At 38.1% G+C, this 22,744-nt stretch overlaps 4 protein-coding genes across 4 annotated transcripts; 3 read left to right on the top strand and 1 right to left on the bottom strand.

The window, feature by feature from the left end:
* Nucleotides 1-1,382: 1,382 nt before the first annotated feature.
* Nucleotides 1,383-2,556, top strand: LOC122047826 (cell number regulator 5-like). Its single transcript, XM_042609328.1, has 3 exons — nt 1,383-1,551; nt 1,977-2,203; nt 2,290-2,556. Exons 1-3 carry the CDS (start codon nt 1,383-1,385, stop codon nt 2,452-2,454), a joined length of 561 nt encoding a protein of 186 aa, XP_042465262.1. The 3' UTR covers nt 2,455-2,556.
* A 370-nt stretch (nt 2,557-2,926) lies between these two features.
* On the top strand, nt 2,927-7,377 carry LOC122048861 (GDP-mannose transporter GONST3-like). The gene is made up of 2 exons (XM_042610375.1): nt 2,927-3,317; nt 6,119-7,377. The coding sequence occupies exons 1-2, from the start codon at nt 3,200-3,202 to the stop codon at nt 7,375-7,377; spliced, it is 1,377 nt and encodes a 458-aa protein (XP_042466309.1). The 5' UTR covers nt 2,927-3,199.
* A 2,667-nt stretch (nt 7,378-10,044) lies between these two features.
* On the bottom strand, nt 10,045-11,784 carry LOC122048862. The gene is made up of 5 exons (XM_042610377.1): nt 11,684-11,784; nt 11,082-11,505; nt 10,565-10,962; nt 10,382-10,445; nt 10,045-10,245 (listed from the first exon to the last, which is right to left on the bottom strand). The coding sequence occupies exons 1-5, from the start codon at nt 11,782-11,784 to the stop codon at nt 10,045-10,047; spliced, it is 1,188 nt and encodes a 395-aa protein (XP_042466311.1).
* A 4,657-nt stretch (nt 11,785-16,441) lies between these two features.
* On the top strand, nt 16,442-22,388 carry LOC122048863 (general transcription factor 3C polypeptide 3-like). Its single transcript, XM_042610378.1, has 10 exons — nt 16,442-16,505; nt 16,604-16,818; nt 17,876-17,994; nt 18,212-18,332; nt 18,439-18,510; nt 20,576-20,702; nt 20,806-20,920; nt 20,992-21,182; nt 21,268-21,380; nt 21,843-22,388. The coding sequence occupies exons 1-10, from the start codon at nt 16,442-16,444 to the stop codon at nt 22,107-22,109; spliced, it is 1,404 nt and encodes a 467-aa protein (XP_042466312.1). The 3' UTR covers nt 22,110-22,388.
* The last annotated feature ends 356 nt before the right edge of the window (nt 22,389-22,744 follow it).

The following is a 22,744-nucleotide window of genomic DNA, read 5'->3' on the forward strand; positions in this document are numbered from 1 at the left end:
TGTTTATGCCATCATTATGCAAGATCATCTCTAAACCAAACCATACGCTCTACAAATCAAACCAGGCATGACTTGTCTTAGAGGGAGATGAGAGAATGTTTGAAGAAAAGGAAGGAGCTGGCTGATCTCATATTATCAAGCCAGATGTGTTTTTGAGTTGAGACCAAAATCTGATAATACAGTTCTTAAATTCCTTGGCCTAAAAAATTCTTTTCATTTGTCATTCTTCCTAGTATATCTGATTAATTGGGTGCATTTTTCACGTGCAATGCAGTCTTTGACTCTAGCAACATTCGAGTTTTTGCTCGTCTCTCTGGTTAGGGATTGTTTGCAAGCTTTGATTAGCGAGCTTGGATGACAACCAACCAGTGAGTTTTCTTTTCCATATGCATCCAGCGAGTGTCATGTCTTCCAAGAATAGAGATAGAGGAGAGGAATGACTTTCCAGCCTTCCAGCTGATGTGTCCAGGACTACACTTAGGTGGCAAGCAAGATGAATGATCATACAATGGATAAGATGATCTTTTGCATATTTTTCAGTTTCTATATTTTCTTTCCAAGCAAACAGCATAAGCAACATGCACTTTACACTATCTTCTTCTATCTTCCCTAATAGACAATAAGGAAGCAGATTTATATTTTCTTATTTATTTTCTATCTATTCTGGTTTGTCTATCTTCCTATTTAGATCCTTTACGGCTCATTGGGTCACTGAATTGGTTATTGCCTTCCTTCAAGCCGTCTAGTCAGACAAAAGATTTAACAAAGGTTCTTAGTTTTGTCATAAGTTATCTAACATATTACATATTCTTTCTTTTTCACCAACCTTCAGAAATAATTTGGGATAGTTGCACTCTTACTTCTCTGGTTGAAGTTTTACACATCATGCATGAAATTATGGGCATATCGTTTACGTAGTCATATATATATATTTGGATCCTCTTTTGCTTGTTACATTATTTTGGAAATGTAATGGATGCCTATGTTGGAAGTGAATCACTGAGGATAAATTTGCTTTTGTTCTATCTATATTCACTGCCAATTAAATTCGTATTCTCAATTCCCTAATAGGGATCATATCTCTTGTGCATATAAATAATGAAAAGGTGTGGAAACTTAGTCAGTTAGCATTTTAACATCTAAAATATGGTCTTTGTGTTTTTGTAGGACTTTAAATCCTTCTTACTTTGATTTAATCAATGTCCTCATCATATTGCTTGAATGAAAATAACAGTTGGTTGATTATTATACTGAACTATTGATGCTGCTGATCTTTCTAATGCATCTTCTACATTCATAAGATATCTATTTTCTTTTTGTAAGTTTGAAAGTTCATTCGAATCATCTCCTGAAACTATTTATATGATCTATTTTCAGTTAATATGAAAGGACCAGGCAGCTATGTTCCTCCTCCATATATCCCTCTCGATCAGGAGGATACCGACACCGAAAATACTCCTGCAAATGGTGTTCCCTATCGCCAATCTACAATGCAGGATCCAACACAATGGTCATCTGGAATCTGTGCTTGCTTTGACGATATGCAGAGCTGTATGCAACTTTCTGACCTCTGATCCTTGTTTACGAAGAATATAAAATTCAAGGTGCATTTTTTTCATGTAATAGAAAAAGGATAATATTCATGTCACACCACAAAATTTCTCATAAACATGGAGATTCTAGGCTAAGCTCAAATCAGTTTCCATTTCGTTAGCTATGGTGACAATTTTCATATGCAGTTTACATTCATTGAAGATTTGTGTGTTCACTTTGAACATTCCACTCATAGCGAGTAGCATATTCATCTTCAAGGCATAGCATTCCTTTTGCGAACTCTTGTTTTTGCCTGAAATCTAAGCCATATCTTCGTGATCATACATTTCTCGAGTGTTCCTAGAAATGTTCTGGCTAGATTCTTTTCGACTCAGATGAAAAGTTTATGAGGAAGTTCATTGACAAGTTTTCTCTTATTTCAGGTTGTGTTGGCACTGTCTGCCCTTGCTTCCTTTTCGGAAAGAATGCAGAGTTCCTTGGGTCTGGCACACTGGCAGGGTCATGCATGACCCACTTCATCTTGTGGGGCCTTGTCAACAGCCTCTGTTGTCTCTTCACCGGAGGCCTACTCGCCGGAGTCCCCGGATCGATGGTCGCTTGCTACGCTTGTGGATATCGTAAGACACTCCGCGCGAAATACAATCTGCAGGTAGGTGGTTAGAAATTTATATAGCCAGACTCTATTTAGTGGGATGATCAAGATGAAGAAGACTCAATGACTGATGTAATTTATAGGAAGCACCCTGCGGCGACTTGCCCACGCATTTGTTCTGCCATCTGTGTGCCCTTTGCCAAGAGTACCGAGAGATTCGCGAGAGGTCGAATGGCTCCTGCCCTACTCTGGCGCTCTCGCCTGTTGCTGCTCCTCCAACTCAGATTATGGAGAACGATGGGAGGTGATGCCTTAGTCAGAGAGTGAAATACAAGCAAATATCATACTTCACGGTTTTGAATTGGTTTATCAGTGTTCTTTCATTGTTCATGCTTTTCAGTATGATAACATCAATTGTAGCAGTGTGGTTGTTTCGGTGCTTTGATTGCCATTTCGGTTGTTACAGTTTCTTCTCCACTTGATCTCTTCTTTCTCCTGTTTTCTGCTTGAATGCGTCGGCCATTGTTCTTCAGCGCCGACGTCCAACTCCGGCCTTGCTCCGCGTCCTTCAGGTGCGCCTTCTTGATTTAGAAGCTGCCAGAATACTGGTGTGGGTTCTCCGGTCTGTAACATCCATTTCCTCGCTGCCTCCTCCTTTCTAGTCAGCCATGGAATAGTCGCGGTGCAGGATGTCTTCCGCCGAAGGCTCCGAGGATGGACTTGGCTGCGGATGCCGGTGAGGATTCCTCCCCTTTGGCTCGCGGCTTTGCCGCGATGCAGACCCGCTCCACTTCTGCTGTCGCTGTTGCGCTCGACGTGGAGGGGCGAGATCGCCGGCGGCCTTCCTCGCAGCGGTCACCGCTTCTCGACGTGGGTTTTTTGGACACGAGTACACGGGCTGGGTTACGTGGCAATGAAGAGCGAAGGATGCGGGCCAAAGCCTTATTTTCAAATATGCACGTGCTGCACACGTGAATCTTTCTTAGTGAAATTATCAGAAAGACTCCATTGTTATCAAATTTCGCGGCCAATAGATGGGCCATGGTGGGCTGAATGATCGGCCCGACGGGAAAGCGCGGCTCCGATAGATCTACTCGTCGCCGGTCGCCGGTGTTCACTCCATTCTCTACCAAAGACTTCGGCGTCACAAAGCCCTCCTTCTTCCTTCGAGGTCCTCTCTCTTTCTCTCGCCGATGTGATTTTCATAGGGATTTCTTGATTTTACGTTTGGTTTGCCTTCCGTGCATCATTCACCGTTCGGTTCGTCTTTCCTTTTTCGATGTGTGATTTTTTTTTTTTATTCTTGGTGACTGGTCTTCTGGATCTGGATGTGTTGTGTGGTGCCAGTATCTGGAAATTTATGGATGATAAGTGATCCTGACTGAAACCTTAGATAGGTGAACCACCGGTGAGCTAACTTCTAGGTTGATGGGAAGAAGACCTCAGGCCTTCAATGCCTGCAAGGTTATGAAGGAGGGAGGAAAAGGAACGATATCACATTGCAATATCAGTAAGACGATTGACCCTCCAAACCTACAGGGAGGCTTAGATATTTCCTGTATCAATAAAATTTCTCATTAGTTTATCAGTTTAATATTTGTAATGTCTTCCCGTTAAGCACTCCTGCGCTTACATGGATCATTGGTTAAAGTTCGTTGCCAGAGTTTTAGGTTTTGAAGACCTGCGATTTCTCTTTGAGCGGTTCTGTTTCATCATTATGCACGATCAATATTTTATGGATTGTTAATAAGAAAGAGTTGTTAGACGATCAGCAGTCTCGTGATGATTGTGCTGGTGGTGATTGTCATGTAGTTCTTGTGTCATATAAGCACTTGTTTGTCGGTTACATTATTCCTCAACTAAAAATATTGCTACAATTTTTGGTACAATTTTTGTTGGATTTACTACTTTTACTAGCAGAAGGATACAATGACTCTTTTGGAACACGTTCTGGCATCTTTGTGAATTTGTGAATTTTGTGTTTTGTTGCCTTTTTCTGTATGACTTTTTCATGGAACAGCTCAGTTTTTGCATATATCTAAGTTTTGTGACAAATGGATATTCAGTGGTGATCATTTTGCATAATGCATCATCAGAATGGACAATATGGTAGACAACAAGTTAAAACAGAGATGAATTATGAGGTGTTATAGGCAATAGATTATGATTGTTGTTCCATCCAAATACCGTAGATGGTCAAGCCACCAGTCAACGTACAATTTGACGTGCGTGCTCTCCGGAGACGGATGAGGAAGACCTGAAACACACATCAACAAAGGGTTAGACTGGTGCTGGAGAGATCTCGGCAAGGCCGCTCTGACCCTCAAGTTAGGGTTGCTCGAGCTATGAAGAGTAGAGCAGAAAGAATAAGTTAAAATTTGATGGAACTGAAAAAGAGTGTGTGGGAGAGTTATCAAAAGATCTCAAGGCATTTACCTTCTCTAGGGTTTATATTGTTGTCATAAGAGCATCTCCATGCTAATGAGGGGGACTAGATCCGATAGCTGTTGGTTGCCTCTTTCATCCACTAAGTGCCATGTGTTTGAAGGAGGTAATATAAGAGACCAGATCTGATAACCACATACTCGTTTTCTCTATTCTCCCATGTGTTATGGAATATTCGTCATTATTGTCTAGATCTTTTGGGAAAATAGCCTCGTAACTGAGGGTTTAGTGTGGGTTCGATATGAGGACGAATGAGGAATGACGTTAATGTGGAGTGACCTTGAAGATAGATGAAGTCAGCTACTGGATGTCGACGATTGAGATTGAGATAGGGGTGATGTCAGGATCTGAAACTAAGGCATGAAAGATGTTAGCGATTGAGACGAGACATGGATGATGTTGACGATCGAGACCGAGAGAGGGAGGATGCTAGTATTTGAGATTGAGGCATGGATGAGGTCGGGATCTGAGGTCGAGTCATAGATGATGTCGGAGAAGATATCTGAATCCGATGCTGAGGCAACGGAAATGTCGACAGCTAAGGCCGAGACACGGAAGATACCGGGGGAAATGTATGGATCTGAGGCTAAGTCTGGGGAGATGTCGACAACTAAGGCTGAGACATGAAGGATACCGGGGGAGATGTCTGGATCTGAGGCTAAGTTCGGGGAGATGTTGGCAACTAAGGCCGAGACATGGAAGATGCTAGGGGAGATGTCTGAATTTGAGGTTAAGTCCGAGGAGATGTCGACAACTAAGGCCGAGACATGGAGGATGCCGGGGAGATGTTGTCAACTGAGGCCGTGACATGATATTTGACTTGTCTGATCATACCCGAGTTTCTTCTGGGTTGGGTCTAATTTCTTTTGAGTCATGACTTACTTTGACTTTGACGGATTGCTCAACATGACTTTTGACCATACGGACTATGTGGAAATTATAGGATTCCGCCACATCAACTGTGATCTACAAGATTAATGGGATTGAAAAATGTTCAAACGACACGAGTGTCTTATAACTTGACAATAGTGATGTTTCCTTCTTTTAATAGGCATACTGAAAGATTTGGAGCTTTAGCTAGTAGTTTCTTGCTCTAGGGAGACACTTGAATCGATCGGTCCAAAATGAGTTAATTTTTCATTTTATATGTTTTGTTTAACCATGATTAAGTATCTTGTTTTTACCCATTTCAACTGTTCTTACCATGATTTACTGAGATGTTAGATTCACATTATCATTGAAGCTTCAGTTTTTTTCTGTTTCATATTGTTCCTTGAAACATATGTGGAAGGAAAACCTCAAGAACAGGTGACAAATAATTTATTTTTGTTTAGTCAAGGACAAAGAAGGTATGAAAATGATAAGTGAAGATCAGTTGCTGATTAGATTCTCGGTCTTTCATTTGAAGCTATAAAGGATAATTATGTGTCTAGATTGGATGCTGAGTCATTCATTTGTAGCATGTCTATCTTCTTATTGTCATTTTTTTTAAGAGTCATTTTTTTTTCCATTCTTTTGTTTTCTCAGACATGTCTTTCTCAATTTCATGTTATGTGATGATTATGGGTTCTGCTAGCCAGATGTCTGGCGATGATGTGATTCTGGAAAACTCTTCAACATCTTCAAGTGTTTCATTCTGGAAGGACACTCTACTATATTTTGCACATCAAGCATCAGTATACGGCGTAGCTGCTGGCTATTGTATATCTGCATCTCTGTTGTCCATAATCAATAAATGGGCAGTCATGAAATTTCCATATCCAGGTGCTTTGACAGCTTTACAATACTTTACTAGTGCATTTGGTGTTATGCTCTGCGGTTGGTTAAAGCTCATGGAACATGATCGTTTGGACCTCATTACCATATGGAAGTTCTTACCTGCTGCAATCATCTTCTACCTGTCGCTTTTTACCAATAGCGAGCTGCTCCTCCATGCCAATGTGGATACATTTATTGTGTTTCGGTCGGTGGTTCCCATGTTCGTAGCTGTCGGAGAGTCTGCATTTCTCAAGCAGCCTTGGCCTTCTTCCAAGACATGGCTTTCTCTTGCAACCATCTTTGCAGGCAGTGTTGTCTACGTGCTCACCGACTATCAGTTCACAGTGACTGCTTATACTTGGGCCATGGCTTATCTCGTGAGCATGTCCATAGATTTTGTGTACATAAAGCATGTCGTTATGACCATAGGGCTCAACACATGGGGTCTGGTGCTGTACAACAACTTGGAGGCATTGATGCTTTTCCCCTTGGAGTTGCTTATAATGGGGGAGCTAAAAAAGATTACGCATGATATATCAGATGAATACGAGTGGCACTCTTTCAGTGTGATTTTGCCGGTGGCATTGTCGTGTTTGTTTGGCTTGGCGATATCCTTCTTTGGGTTTTCTTGCAGAAGAGCAATCTCAGCGACGGGTTTCACAGTGCTCGGTATCGTGAACAAGCTTCTCACCGTCGTGATAAATTTGGTCATATGGGATAAACATTCAACCTTGATCGGTACAATCGGCCTACTAATCTGCATGTTCGGAGGCGTTCTATACCAACGCTCAACTACCAGGCCCCAGAAACCAGAAGCTGAGACCGAGACTGAAAACAAAGATGAGGAGCAGCAGGAATTGTTGGAGATGAAGGCAACTGAAGAGGCTGGGTTGATGGACACTGCGAAAGTTCCATTGTGTTTCAGTTTTCTCCATAAGCTTTTCCATAAATTGCTGATAAACTTGGTATCACGGTTTGAAGTCATGGATCAAGGTGTGCTATGTAAACGCATGATCTCCTTGAAGTAAAGATGGACAATCCGGACAACATCCAGTCTTCCTGCAAGCTACAAAGTGCAATCTTTGAAAACATGTCAACAACAAGAAGAATAGAATTTGAGGTTCATTGGGTGCGGGGTAATCCCACAAAATCCATGCTGACATCGAACCAAAGAGTGTTAAGGACAGGTAAGGGAGTGTACAAATCTGTATTGGTGAGCATCCCCTTAGATCACTAGTATACAGAACATTGATCGGGCCAATAAAAATCGACAGAGATGAGGGCCAACATCTTATCATGTCTAAAGTGCCCCTCGTCATGAAGCTCGCTCATGATTTGCTGCCTCAGAGAGCAATCTGGAACGCATAACTGTAACCCATGAAACAGATAACCATTATGCAAAATAAAATCATGTTGGTGTCCATAATGTACCTTTTGAAATATCCTTCCGAATGATGGATCAACTACTTACATATCCGGAAAAATTTTAAAGCCTGCAACACTGATACTCATGGTGGTGACTAATGAAGAACGACGACTCAAGGCATCTACCACACGATTCAGACTTCCAGCTTAGTGTTCCAGCGTGAAGGTGAACTTCTGCAAGTAAGCCACCCACTTGGCATGTCGTTTGCTCAGTTTGTGTTAACCATTGATGCATTTCAATGCTTTGCATAGAACTCCAAGTCATAGGTAGAATAATTCTTCTTGGTTCCGGATAGCTTCTCACTGAATAAAGCTACTTGACAAAACACCTCTTATACCAATGCCAAATGTATCACAGTTGACCTCGAACACTTGGTCAAAATCAAGAAGTGTCAAAACTTATGCCTCAGTCATCTTCTGCTTGACAAGTTGAAAACTAGCATCTGCTTCTTCAGACCACTTGAAATCTCGTCCCTTGAGACACTCGGTGTGGGAGCATTCATAGTGCTAAAATTTTTGATCAACTACAGTAGAAAGAAATCAAACCGTGGAAACTTCTAACGTCGTATAAGGTCCTCGGCTAAGGCCATTCCAAGACTGCGTCTATCTTCGTTTGATCTGCGTGCACACCATTAGTAGAAACAATAAAACCAAGGAAGATGCCCCCAGGGCATAATAACCGAGTTGGTTATCACATGACAAGTTTACATAATTGAGCAAGGGTCAAATCTCGACAAAAATCGAGGAATTACCCTCTTATATAATGGCTAGCTTCAATTTCTTGATTTACTCCCTCCTAATGATGTGCGGCAGTGTGGGGGGGAGGGGGCATAGTTCACTTCAATAAAGCCAAGAAAGATTATCGATGTAGTAAAAAAACACTTCTTCTTGTTGACAAATAAGCACTCCATCTTCAATTTTCAAAAACAGCGTGGAGGTGATCGAAGTGTGATACCCATGTTGGACTGTAGACGAGAATGTCATCGAAGTAAACCACTACAAACTTTCCCATAAAAGGTCATATAATATGATGCATAAATCTCATCAAGGTGTTGGACGCATTGGACAATCCAAAAGGCATGACTATCACTTATGTAGCCCATGTTGTCTTGAATGATGTTTTCGATTCATCCCTAGGACTTATTCTGATCTGGTGGTATCCACTTTTAAGTTCAATTTTTGAGAAGACCTTATAATTAGATAGTTAATCCAGCATGTCGTCTAAGCGGGGAATTGGAATTTGTACTTCACCGTGATCTTGTTGATGGCTCGTCTGTCAACGTACATACACTACGAATCATCTTTCTTTCACACTAGTTGGGTTGGAATTGTACATGGGCTCGTGCTCTCACAGATGTGACCCTTTTCCAGCAATGCCACCTGGTGTTGTAATTCCTCAGCTTCCTTAGGACTGAGACGATGCGCTAGTTGATTAGGCAAACTCAATCCCGGAACAAGATCAATCTGATGCTGGATATCTCGCATAGGTGGTGAACCAGAAGGAAGGTTCTCTTGCATCAACTCATCAAAATCCGTTGGCAGTTGTTGCACTTCGGCTGGTAGCTCCATGTTTGTGGCTTGGACATCACTCTGACATGGCAGCAAAGCATAGACAACGTTGTCACGCTCTATCTCATCTAAAAACCTGGACATAGAAAGTAAATTAGTAGTTTTGACTGCCGGAATTGGAATGATTTATTTTCGCCGCAGTGTCAACAATCTCCTGTCCCTTGTAATGTAGAGCGTTAGGCGCCAGTCGGGCGCTCAACTGCCACCTAGCGCGCGCTCTAGTACCTTTAAATAGACATATCAAAATGAACATCAAATTGGCACAATGGCAAGTAATGGAAAATAATAAATACCAAAATGAATATCAAGTAAGTAAATACCAAAATGAACACGAAGTAGCCTAAGCCAAATAACAAATAGCATCAAAGTATTCAAAGTTCAAACTTCAAAGTTATAAAAAAACATGGAAACAAACTAGTAGTCTAGTACATAACACAATAGGAACTAGGATATAAAATCCACATATCACTTTATCTAAACTTCAAAGATAACATCGGTACAAACCATAAATCCTTAGGAAATTGCTCTCCTCCATATTCTTCTATGAAACGCTCTTCGTCTTATTCAAAATCAAACTCATCCACATTTACTTCCTCCTCACTCAAATTGAAAGTCATCCTCATCCAGTTCTCTAAGTCTACTACTTCTTCTAGGCCTAAGCGCTTCATCTGTTCCCACAACATCACTAACAACTTTCCAAGTCATGCCCGTTTCGGTTCAACTTCATCATCAACCCCATCAACAATCCAATCTTGTGTGGAACTTGCATCACTTGCTAGAAGCACCTCAATTTTCCTCTCTTTCTCCTTATTTTTCTTGTTCATCAATTTTGCATTGAATTGAACAAAAACTAGATTATTTAATCGATGTGTATCTAGTTTATTCTTTTTCTTTGTATGTACCTACAAATACAATTAATATTTATGAGAGCATAATGAACTATTTTTCTATTAGTATTAAAAAATAGTTTAAGACTTTAAGCTACTAACCGCTTTAAATGTACTCCAATTTCTCACACCCCGATGAACTCATAGTTACAGAGAGGTTCTTCATAGCAATTTTCTGAAAGGAGTAAATGCACCAAAATTCAACCACCAATTTGCTGTGCAATTATAAAAAAAGTAAGTTAATTACATAAATAATATTAATAACCTCAAACAATAATAATATTATGGATAATTATTTAATTATCCGGATCAAACTTGTCATCATTCAATGAACATGCTTTTACTGCAATGGGTTTCCCAAAGATACTCCTTTTTCTTATCCATGGGTAACTCCTCACTTAAAATGATATTTTGCATATCAATATCCCCAAAAAAGATAACATCCATGCAATCAATGATCCTAATTGTGACAGTTTGATTCAAATGAAGAAGCGAATCCTTATAATGATAAAAAGGATTCAACAAATAAGTTATCAGATGCAGTGGACTATCTAGCTTATCTTTCATCTTTGCATCAATAATATCAATAATAGGTTGATAGTTTTTTGGAACATTACTTAGAGCATTCTTAATATCTTTCCTAGATTGCAAAAGCTCACCATACACAAAACCCATAGATGGTTTCTTATCAACATCAACAATTCGAAGCACCTTCGCCAAAGGTGCAAAAACCTTCAAGCACAATGACACACCAGTCCAAAATCCAATACTAACACTGTTGTGTAAGATGTTTTCTCTTTAACACTCTTAGAAGATTTGCATTCTTCCCAATTAGTGCTAGTAAACATTGCCTTTAATTGATTCTTTTTCTCAAACAAACATTGCAAAGTTAGAAATGCTGAAGCAAATCTAGTCACCCCTGGTTTCACAATATCTCTCTTCTTTGTATATGATCTCATCAATGCCAAGATCTTATGATGAGCATAAATAAATATAGTCAATGCCTTAGCTTGATCAATGACTTTCTTGAATGTTGGTATACTTGCAATGCTTTCAAGCATAAGATTTGTAGAATGAGTAGTCCAAAAGATTGTTGGCCTCTCCTCCTTCAACAACTTTGCAGCTCCCATGTTATTTGAGGCATTATCAATTACTATTTGAACAACATTTTCTGGACCAATTTGTTGAATGCATTGCTGTACATACTCATAAATTAGTTGATTTGTATGGGCTTCATCTGAAGATTCTTTAGAAGAAAGAAAAATGATGCCTAATCTATAATTGACAAACAAGTTCATAATCAACCTCCTTTTTTGTTACTCCAAGCATCTATCATAATTGAGCACCCATTCAATTTCCATTTTCTCCATTTGTCTTCAATAAGCCTTTGATCCTGTCAACCTCTTTATTCAAATATGGCTCACTCATGTCATATCTAGTAGGAGGTTTAAACCTGGGCCCAAATTGACCAACCGCCTCCATCATCACCTTAAAGCTATCTTTATCGATAGCATTAAAAGAAACACCAGCTTCATACACCCATTTTGTAGACATATTTTTTAACCAAACTTGTTCTTTCTTTGAATAGAGCATCATTGATGTTTTGTTCCGGCTTGCTCTTTACTAAGTTCAAAGAAGTCTCGGGGCTAATGACATTTGCAAATTTATCCATAGGACCAAGGGTATGTGATGGTTTCATGGTCTCGAAAGACTCTTGAAATTCATCCACATCAATAGATTGATCATCAATGTCTTTTTGAATTTTCACATCCGATCTTAAAGATTCCTCTTTAATTTTCTTGTTTCTCTTCTTCATCTTTCCCTCATTAATTGCATTCCTACACTTGATCATCTTTTAAAGATTTTGGATATGCACACATTTCCCATTATGTGTCTGTTAATTCCTCCGGACATAACTTTCCCACACAAAGTACATTTGACTTTGTCCAAGTTCTTCGCATCAATTAACAAGCGGCACCGGCACAACAAGCGGGGCGATTTCGTGTGCGTCAGAAGTAGGAAACACGTGTGCGTCATCAAGACTTACATGGAAATGAAGGCAATTGGCGAGATAATAGTAGCAGGGGGCGGTGGGGAGGCAACGAAGCGACCGAGAGGCAGCAACGTGAAAGGAAAGCGACCACTAAGATCGAATCAATGAAAAATCGTGGCGGAAGGAAAGGCGGTGGCGAAATCACGAAAGAAATGGAATCGCGACAGGAAGAGGAATTTTTAGTGTTTTATTAAAATTCAATATAACAGTTTTAATTAAAACCGTTATATTAAAATAAAATAAAAAATTATAATTATAAACAATGTTATATGGATTATATGAGTGATATAATTTTTTTTATAAATTATATATAATTTCTACTTAATATATAAATTATAATTATTTATTTTATAAATTAACTATTAATTAACTAATGTAATTATCATATAAAATTTATATTTATATTTAAAATAAAAAAAGTCACCTAGATCGAATAGGTCGCCTATTTAACGCCTAGGACTGCACATAAACAATACCGCCTACTTTGGCCAACTAGATGGTTTTTGTTTCGGTTAGGGGCCGCTTAGCGCCTAGGTGGCCGCCTAGGCCGAAATCTGCAACATTGGTCCCTTGATGTAAAGAGTATAAGTATTCTTCCGTCCATCGTGGATGACGTTGTGACCTGACTGTCGAGGTCGGCCAACAGTACATGATTTGCGTCCATGGCCACCACATAACACCAATAACTATCATACTATTTGCTACCAATTGAAAAATATACGAAACATTGCCTATCTACTGTTACCTCGTTGTCTTTATTTAGCCAAGACGACTTTAGGGTGACGGTCCATCTTCAGTTGTAATTTTTGGACAACCTTCTTCGATATTATGTTCTTACAACTGTCGTTATCAATGATCATCTTGTAGATTTTATCCGTGAAGGGGCAGGTGGTATAAAACAAGGATATAAATTTCATTCCATGTCGGACGGACTGGCGAAACTTACCGTTCCGCCTGCACACCGAAATCAGCATCGACATTCAGAAGGTTTCGATGTCCACGACCGACCTCAGAGGTGTCGCGCGAGCTCTTCGGCCACGGAGGAGGTGTCGCTTGAGCCCCGCAGCTGCAGCGAACTCATTGCATGAGCCCCTCGGTCGTGGCAGACTTGTCACGCAAGCACCGCGGCAGCAGACTTGTCACGTGAGCCCTGCAGCCGCAGTGGAGTTATCGTGCGAGCCCTACGGCAGTGGCGAGGTGGCAAGGCAGAGGCGGCAAAATCACGAGAATGAGGAAAAGTTAGGTTTAATAAAATATTTTAATTAAAATCATTATATTATATATAAAATATATAATTTCTAATTAATTATTATAGTTATATATTATCTAAATTAATAATTAATTAAATAAACTGTTAATTAATTAATATAATTATAATGTATATTTTTATTAAAAATATAAAAAAATTAAAATAAAAAATAGATAATTTATATAATATATAGTTATATCATTTAAAATAATTTTAAAAATAAACTTTAAATTTTTTAATAAATTAAAAATAGATTAAATTTTATAAAAATATTTAAAATAATTTTAAAATTGTATAAATAATTCTAAAAAAATAATTGTTAATTTTTTAAATAAATATATAATTTCTTTTTAAATAAATTTGATTTTAGAATTCAATATAAGCTATATATATATATATATATATATATATATATACTTTAGAATATTTATGAACTATAATTATATAATTATTATGGATAATAATTTTTTTATCTTATAAGTAAGATTTGGAACCATGAATATTAGCATATTTAGCACTGCATTTTAGATTCTTGGTTCTTGATTGTAATACATATTTGTTGATATGTATAATATTTGTCTAGAAAATACTTTAGATTACTTATTCTTTATTTTAGAAGTTTTAAGGAATGTATATTGTCAAGTTACATAAAATTAATACAACAACAACCCATCCCCCCCTCCCCCCCCTCTCTCTATATATATATCGAAACCCTATCGGTACGACACTATACGATGTTGAAATCGTATCGTTCCGGTCTAGAACCAAAACCTTGGCACGAATCGAGATTTTAAACCTTGGTATAAAAAATATTGGTTCTCAACCATTTATCCCCCGATTCGTCTTTGGGAGTCGGCTGACTCTTGCTCACGACCAAAGTCTCATGGCCATCACTGTATAGCATGTCGTCAGTTTCATACATTGGCTGATATACTATCATGTCTTCCTCGATTAGTAAAGTTTTGCCCTTCGAATTAGCAGGAGCAGATTTCCTGTATTGGTTCACCCTATGTCCTTGTTCGCCACATTGATAACATTTGATAGGGGTCTTAGAGTAAACTTGGTTGCTGTCGTGGCTGTTTTTGTGAAGGGCAAGAATTTTGAGAGTGAATTGTCCGATTATTTTGGTCGCTTCTCCCCATTGGTTTCGATTCTGCTGCTTTTCGGCCGTAAGTGCACATTGGTAGGCCTCTGAAACCGTCAAGAACGAATGAAGGCTGAGGATATCTTGCAAGGCCCGACACAATCCCCTTAAGTACCGTGTCACCTTCTCCTATGTCTCAGACAAGTTGTTTCGGGCAATCAACTAAAAAAAATCGTCTGTATATTCGTCGACCTATCTCACGCCCTGTCTTATTGAGTGGAGTCGCTAGAACAGAGTTTGGGTGTAGCCAAAAGGAAGTGTTCCCTCATCTTCTTCATCTTCTCCTAGTCAATAATTTGGGATTTTTCCTATTTGTCTCATGAGCGCCGCATTTGTTCCCACCACGGTGATGCTCAATTAACTTCACCTTCATCCGATCTAGAACTTGTTTATAGTCGAAGATCCGCTCCACTTCGTTTATCTAATCGACGAAGCCCTCTACTTGCAACATACCAGAATATTGGGTACTTCAACTTGAAAATCGAGGTCTCCATAGGGCTCCTCCTGACCATGACACTCATTGTATGTAGCTTGTTCGTGATAAGGATTCTGGAAGGAAGACTCAAATCCATAATCCGAGAGCCCATGAGCCTCAATAATTTGTGCCTCCTCAGCAAAACGCTGGGTTAAGTTTGCGACTTGCCTATGTGAATTCTCCATCGCCATTATGTCATGAATGCTACAATCACGATGTGAGGTTTCCTTAGCCAAAAACTATATGTTGTTGCAACCGCGAGCATAACCACGATGACTTTTCATTGGATCTAATGATGACCTTTGCTCTGATACCAACTGACGCTGGACATGATAATGATTATCCTGCGGGTTGACAAGAAGGGGGAATTGAGGAGAAGACAAAAAGAGAACTTGAAGAAAACAAGGATAAAATATGTTGTTTGTTAAAAAAAGGAATATTTATTAATAATTGAGGGATGGTCCCTCATACAACTAGATAGGTGTTTATATAAACTCTAGACCCTAAGAGAAAGAAAGGAAAGAAATCACAATATATAGACTTGAATTTTAATCTTGTAGAAACTGAAAAGAGATTTTTCCAGAAAAGGAAATATTTTGATAGAAATTAAAATTAATAAAGCATGATGTTGTTATAGACTAACTATGACCTATAATTATCGGGAATACCAAAAATATCCTAAATACCATAAAAACGAAAATTACTAAAATTAGTAATAAAATCTTCGACGACTCGGATGAGGGCTTAAATGGTGAAATTTGGGCCCGAAAATTGGCGGTTACGGATACCCCGATATTAGAGGTAGATTTTCAAATTCTACACACATGACCACCATAGCCTGATTCCGAATTCCGAGTCAAAAGTTATGATTATTTGAAGTTTAAGGGATCATGTTGGATTGATCCTGCATCAGATTGGCAGTTGAATTCAAATTTATTGTAACAGACCATGACAATACTTGACATGTTTCCGTTGTGATAAATAATGTAGAGATGAATTTCGATGAGTTCTATTTTGCAATCTCCTTACCTCATCTACACTGATGATTTGTTGCAGAGTGTGATTAGTTGGTTTCTTCATGATCTGTATCATGATCATTGGGAGACAGTTTAGTTTTCAATCATGATCACCGGGAGGCAGCTTTAAGAATTCTACTCTACCTGAACAAAGTGCTATAAAAGTCTTCTACATCGTGATCGTATATTCAGATTCTATAATGCACAGATATAGTTTAGTCTAGTTCTCCTACATAAGTAATCTACTTAAACTATTATGGTCTTCTAGGAGGTAATGTGGAAGAGCAAAAAAGAAAATGCCAACAAAGCAGAATACATGGCTATCTCTCTTATGACATGTGAGCTTCTTTAGCTCAAACAATTGCTGACCAAGTTCACCTACATTTGTTGTGAATGTGATTTGTCAGTTTCTTCATGATCTGTCATTATGAGGCAGGTATAAGGATTCTGCAATACCTCAAGAAAGTGCTCATAAAGAGGTTCCTAGCATATGATCATGACCATCTTCTAATTCTAGGATACATAGATGTAGTTTGGCAAGTTCTCCTGTATAGGCAAACCACATTGAAATATTGTGCTCTTCCAGGAGGAAATATAATATCTTATGAGAGCAAAAAACAAACCGTAGTAACCAACTCAAATCCCAACAAGGTAGAATATGCGGCTATGCTGCTCATGACATGTGAGCGTCTCGTGCACAAACAGTTGATGGCTAAGTTGAGTAATGCTCCTACTGAATCAATGAAGTCATATTGCTGATAATCAAACTGCCATGCACATTGCTTCAAATTCAATCTTTCACAAGAAGACAAAGTACAGAGATCGCATATCACATTGTTAGCATATTTACCAAGTCTTCAACAGATTCTAAATTTGAATATGTTTGTGATAAATTTTGCGGTTTTATGATGCTTTTGAACCAATTGAGCGGAAGTATTGATGGCCTATTCATAAATATAAGTACCAAGCTTGATGTGTGTGTGTCGACACTCCAATCTCTCAAATCTTCCAATAATATCAGCAATATCCATCCTCGGCTTGCTTGCTATTTATAGGCATGTTGGACTTTGTCTTGGCTTCATAACATGGATCATTTGAAACCCATACTAGTTTACCAATTCACTAGATCGAAGTGCGCTGAAGCCTATACTACAAAAGACCTACCCTCCACCACTCGGCTTAACCTCGATCACAAGGAGGCATTAGGTATCCTTCACTGCATACTGATCAATAATATGAAATACATTGTAGCAATGGCGATTACGTTCACTCTAGGCGCCCCCCATCTTCAGGTTATGTAAAGGGATGTAAATCACGAGGGCAGCTTATAGCCGACCGCCAAGTTCGCTAGAGGTGGGCGGGGTTTTTTTCCCGAGGGCACGCGTCTATCGGGAATTGATCTCTTGCTCTGTTGTAGCAAGTCTGCCACCCTTTAATCAACTGAGCATCCCGTGGGGGCTCAATAATATGAAATACAGTTAGGGTAGCTTAAGTGCAATGATATTTTATCATGTTTCTTTTTTCTCTCCTGACATTTTTTTCATGAAAATCAGTTTTGGTAATGTTCCAAGGACCTAGTGCTCTTTTGCCTTAATATCTACATGTGTTGTTCTAACAATAGTTTACCTCAACTTGATGCACCTTGCAGCTCCCTGTTCTTGTGTAGTCCTAGTAGTTTGTTATGAACTAATTTAATGTATGTAAGTAGGTGAGACCAAGAAAAAAGCTTCCAAAAAGTGTTCTATTTGAAAGAGTCAAGTTGTTAGATGAACAAGAGGGACATAATGTGTTTGGCGGTTTCAGGCCAGTGGCAAAGGCGTCAGAATTGTAAGTTTATATCTTTGTTCGTATTTACTGATTTCTTCCCTCATGTATTGCCTGAAACGATTTACACAATACACATTATTTTTACATCTAACAATGAACTATAAATATTTTCAGAAAACTATATATTTTCAGTCTTAGTAAAATATTCTATGCCTTTTTTTTTCATTTTGCTTTGCCTTAAGAATATTATGTGAAATTTCTATTGTCTTCAATTTAGGGAAAAAGCACATAGAGCAAAAAAGTCTCTTCAACGAAGAGCAATTTTGAAAGAAGAAAAGAAAGCAGCAGCACTGGCTGCTGGATTGGATTGGCAAAGTGATTCAGAGGATGAAACTCTGGTAAATTGGTTATACATGTCACTCTATTTTCGTCACATGATCTTGTGTCTTCCATTTAAGGAGTTTTGCTACTTTAGTGATCAAATTGAATGACATTGTTTTGTAGCCGAAGGTAAAACAAGAACCACCGCTGCCAGACTTTCTAAATGAGCAAGATCATCTTCAGTTTACTTTACATGTTAGTACTTTTATTCCCAATGTTCTTTGCCTTTTCTTCATGGTATATTTTATATGCACATCATTATACTGGAAAAATATATAAATGTGCAGTCTACAACATAGGATGGCCAAATTCCCTATTTCTATGGGCTATAGATTATTTTCCGCATACAAGTTCTAAGTTTGATGGTGGTGAAATGTTGGCATATTCTAATGTTATCTCATATTTTACATCTCTTAGGCACATAGACTCGCCTTTAAACCTCATTTGGTGAATATTACTGATATTTTTAAGGAAATTATGAGCTACGATAGTTGTAGTATACTGTATGTGTAGAATCTATTTCACCATGCCACAATCTCTTTATTTCATGACATCCACGTTGTGTCCAAAGGTGGAAAAACTTTCTTCAACTTTGGTAACAAATTAAGATATCTTAAGAGTTCGTGTTGCAAAGTTATTAGTTTTTATCACAACCCTATCCTGAGTAGTGAATTTTTACACATCTACTTAATTGACATCAACTACTTGCTAAACATACTTAACCCCAAGTTGATCACAGTATATTCATCAGGCCTTTTAACCTCCGTCCATCACCCAATAGTCTCCACTATGAAATTAAATTTGTGTGATACATCTCTTTTACTTAAGATTGATGTTCCACTTAAGATTTATGCACTCATCTAGGCTCAAATTTCCTAATTTATGATGTGTGGTCTAATAGAGGATGACCGGATTTAAGGATAGAACTGACTAACTACTTGCTACTGATCCAAAATTGTTAAACACACGATCACTAAGAATGGTGAGGACACCTCAGACACACTCCAATTATCAAAATCCAAGTTAATGGCCGTAGACTGATCCAGGCCTTTTTAAATGCATTAATTCACGACCTCCAAATTTATTGGAATATTCCAATAGTTTGCAAGACTGGATGTTTACAATCATTAACTTCAGCAAAAGTAATTTAACCAAGTTATTCTCGCCTTATCTAAATACTGTATTCTTTCTTTGGGGCATGCGATGATTGCTTCAAATTTCTTCGTAGTTTGTTGAAATAAGAAATGGTTTATGTGGTGGCTAATCTGTAGGCCATACCCATCGAATAATACATTTTGTCCAGTATTCTAGCTTGGTTGACACTGGTTCAAAATTAAGCTCTGCTATTATTGGTCAATTGGCAATGTTGTTGATGCCACTCGATTGATTAGATCATTTGAAGCAAGCAGGCAAACTACTTGAAGCAAGCAGGCAAACTAAATAATTCGCTCGTGGCAATGGGTGGTTTGAAATACCAAAAAAGTTTGAGCAATATTCTTGATCTTTCGATAAATTTTTATTATACAGAGACGTATGTATTGCATATTATGGATAAATAGAGATGGGCCAGAAGACAACAATTAGTCAATATGCCTATTTTATATAAAATTTATTCAGTAAATTCCCATAGAAAATCATAGCGTGCAGATTAAGACATGTACACAGATTGCTATCATTTATTGCTAACAGCCCCGCTGGGTTTTACCCACCCATCCACTTTGTTTTATTCATACTTCCAAATTTCATCTTGTTTCCTATATACACTATTTTGTGTCTTCTGTAGACTTGCCTCATTACTGTCATATAGTTGGTGATCCTTTTCCTCTCTTGGGCCATGCCAAATAACATCATGGATTTTGACCTTGATATTTTCATCCTCTGTATTAAATTCATTAAATTTTACATCATCAATTGTTTAGTTTAAAATGATTTTCCTGTATTAGGCAAAGCTGCAATACTAGATTGAAGGACGCATTGTAGGATATTATGTCAGTAAACTGTTCTGGTTTACATAAAAGCGATGGAAAAGAACATGCAAGATCACAATTGTTCTCTTGTTGATTGCTGCTCCTTCACCCGTGTGACTCTTTGTTTCCTACATATACTATGTTTTCATGTACAATTCAACTATAAATATTTGTAAGCTTAACCAATACGACTAATGGAATATTTTTTTATTCGGTTGAGAGTTCTTTTGACTTTTCTAACAGTTATTTTCAACTGCAACTTGATTTGCTTTATTCTTTGTCAACATTTGTAGCTCTGCAAAGCATTGGTTTCTGTGCGACGATATTCAGAAGCATTAGAGCTTATCAATTACACTTTGAAATTAGAGTACAACACAATTTCTGATGAAAAAAGAGAGGAATTTCGATCATTGGGTGCACGTAATAATTACATTTGTATTGCCATATTTAGTTTTGTTCTTTCATGATTTGTAAGTTTAGACTTGCTTAAATCATTCTGTGTTTATTTCTCTCTCGTATCCAGACATAGCATATAGCACAAGAGATCCAAAACATGGGTATGATTATGTAAGGTACATAGTTCAACAGCATCCCCACAGTGTAGCTGCTTGGAATTGCTATAATAAGGTTATTTCAAGGTAACTATTTGGTCTATGCATTAAGATAATGTGTTCTGCTGGTAAACTAAAGTTTTCCCTTGCTTTTCTAGATTTGATTCTCATTTCGCAAGACATACTAAATTTCTTCTCCATATGAGAGTGGAACAAAAGGATTGTGTAATGCCAATGGTTATCCATGGCAATCAATTTACTATGATCAGCCAACACCAGGCAGCTGCTGCAGAATATTTGGAAGCTTATAAAGTTCAGCCAGAAAGTCCTTTGATCAATTTATGTGCCGGTAGGTATCTGTTGGCTGATTTATTTATTTTCCCATATCAACACTCAGATTGTTCTATGCCATCTTATTGTTTATTTTTCTGCAGGCACAGCTTTGATTAACTTAGCACTGGGTTTTAGGCTCCAGAAAAAACATGATTGTATAGCTCAAGGCTTTGCATTCCTTTACAACTATCTGGATATCAGCAACGATAGCCAGGTTTTGTTTAAAAAATTAATGTGTTTTTGCCAAGTAATATTTTTATATAATGATTATGCCAAACAGAAGATGACCATCAAAATCTAGCATTATCAATAAGAAAATGATTGTAATACTGGAAGGCAACTTTCATGCATTCTGTTTTTAGAAGATAAATTTCATTTACACCGACCCAATGCATTTCAATTAACTGTCTTTCATCGATCCAGCTCATCAAACCGATATAAATATTTCATTAACATATGACTTCTGTAAGTCAATACTAAACTTTTAGGTGTTCATATTTCCTACATATTGGTAATTCAACTCATCAAACTAATATAGATATTTCATTAATGTGTGGCCCTTATAAGTCAATACTAAATTATCGTATGTTCTTGAGTTAAGCGACTGCAATGCATTCTTTCTATATATATATGGTTAGGCAAAGCAGGAAACATGACACTTTGGTTAACGTTTCAGGAAGCCTTGTATAACGTAGCTCGAGCATATCACCATGTTGGCCTTGTCACACTGGCTGCTTCATATTACGAAAAGGTGCTTGCAATGCATGTGAAAGATTATCCAATCCCTAAACTTCCATACGAAGATTCAAACCTTGCAGCAAATAAGAAGCCAGGCCATTGCAATCTTCACAGAGAAGCAGCCTATAATTTGCATTTGCTTTACAAGAAGAGCGGGGCTAAGGATCTTGCTCGACAGGTCCTAAAACGTTATTGCACACTTTGACAAATAGATGTATCGAGATGAATAGAGGTATAGTTTATTAGTCGTCTTATGTATTGTTTTGGCTAATATTTATTTCATGCTTGTAAATTGCACCAGTTTCGTTGTCTTTCGGTTATATTCTGCATAATCTATCTTGTAGGTGCCATTCCTCCTCAGTATTATGTACCTATCTGACTATCTGATGTTCTTGCTGTGTATTTCTTCTCGTTATCGTGGTACCTACAACACTGATCATTGTAATATCATATGTGCGGTGTTCGTGCCAAGTAATTCATCTTATAGATTGGTGTCGATGTCGCCACATCATTGCTTATTAGATTTATGTCATACATGGCTCCACCGGGGTCATGCTTGCTCTGCGAATGGACCAGTCGATACTCCAAGCATGAGTCAGGTAGACTACTCCAATACAAAGCCTTTCTTCCTCTTTCATTTTTCTTCTCCTAGCAAAGTAGACAAAAACACTACTTTTCTCAGCTGACAGACTCTAAGGCATTTTAATTCAGAGCTGACTAGTTGCACCAGCTCGATGGTCAATCACCTGCTACATTCAATTTTTGTTCTTGAAGGAAGTAAAACAATGGAAGTTTCTTGTTGCCAGTTGCTGAAAAAATGAGACCTTTGTAAAGAATTCT

The sequence above is a fragment of the Zingiber officinale genome, chromosome 2B (assembly GCF_018446385.1).
Source record: "Zingiber officinale cultivar Zhangliang chromosome 2B, Zo_v1.1, whole genome shotgun sequence".
In the NCBI taxonomy this organism is placed as follows: Eukaryota; Viridiplantae; Streptophyta; class Magnoliopsida; order Zingiberales; family Zingiberaceae; genus Zingiber; species Zingiber officinale.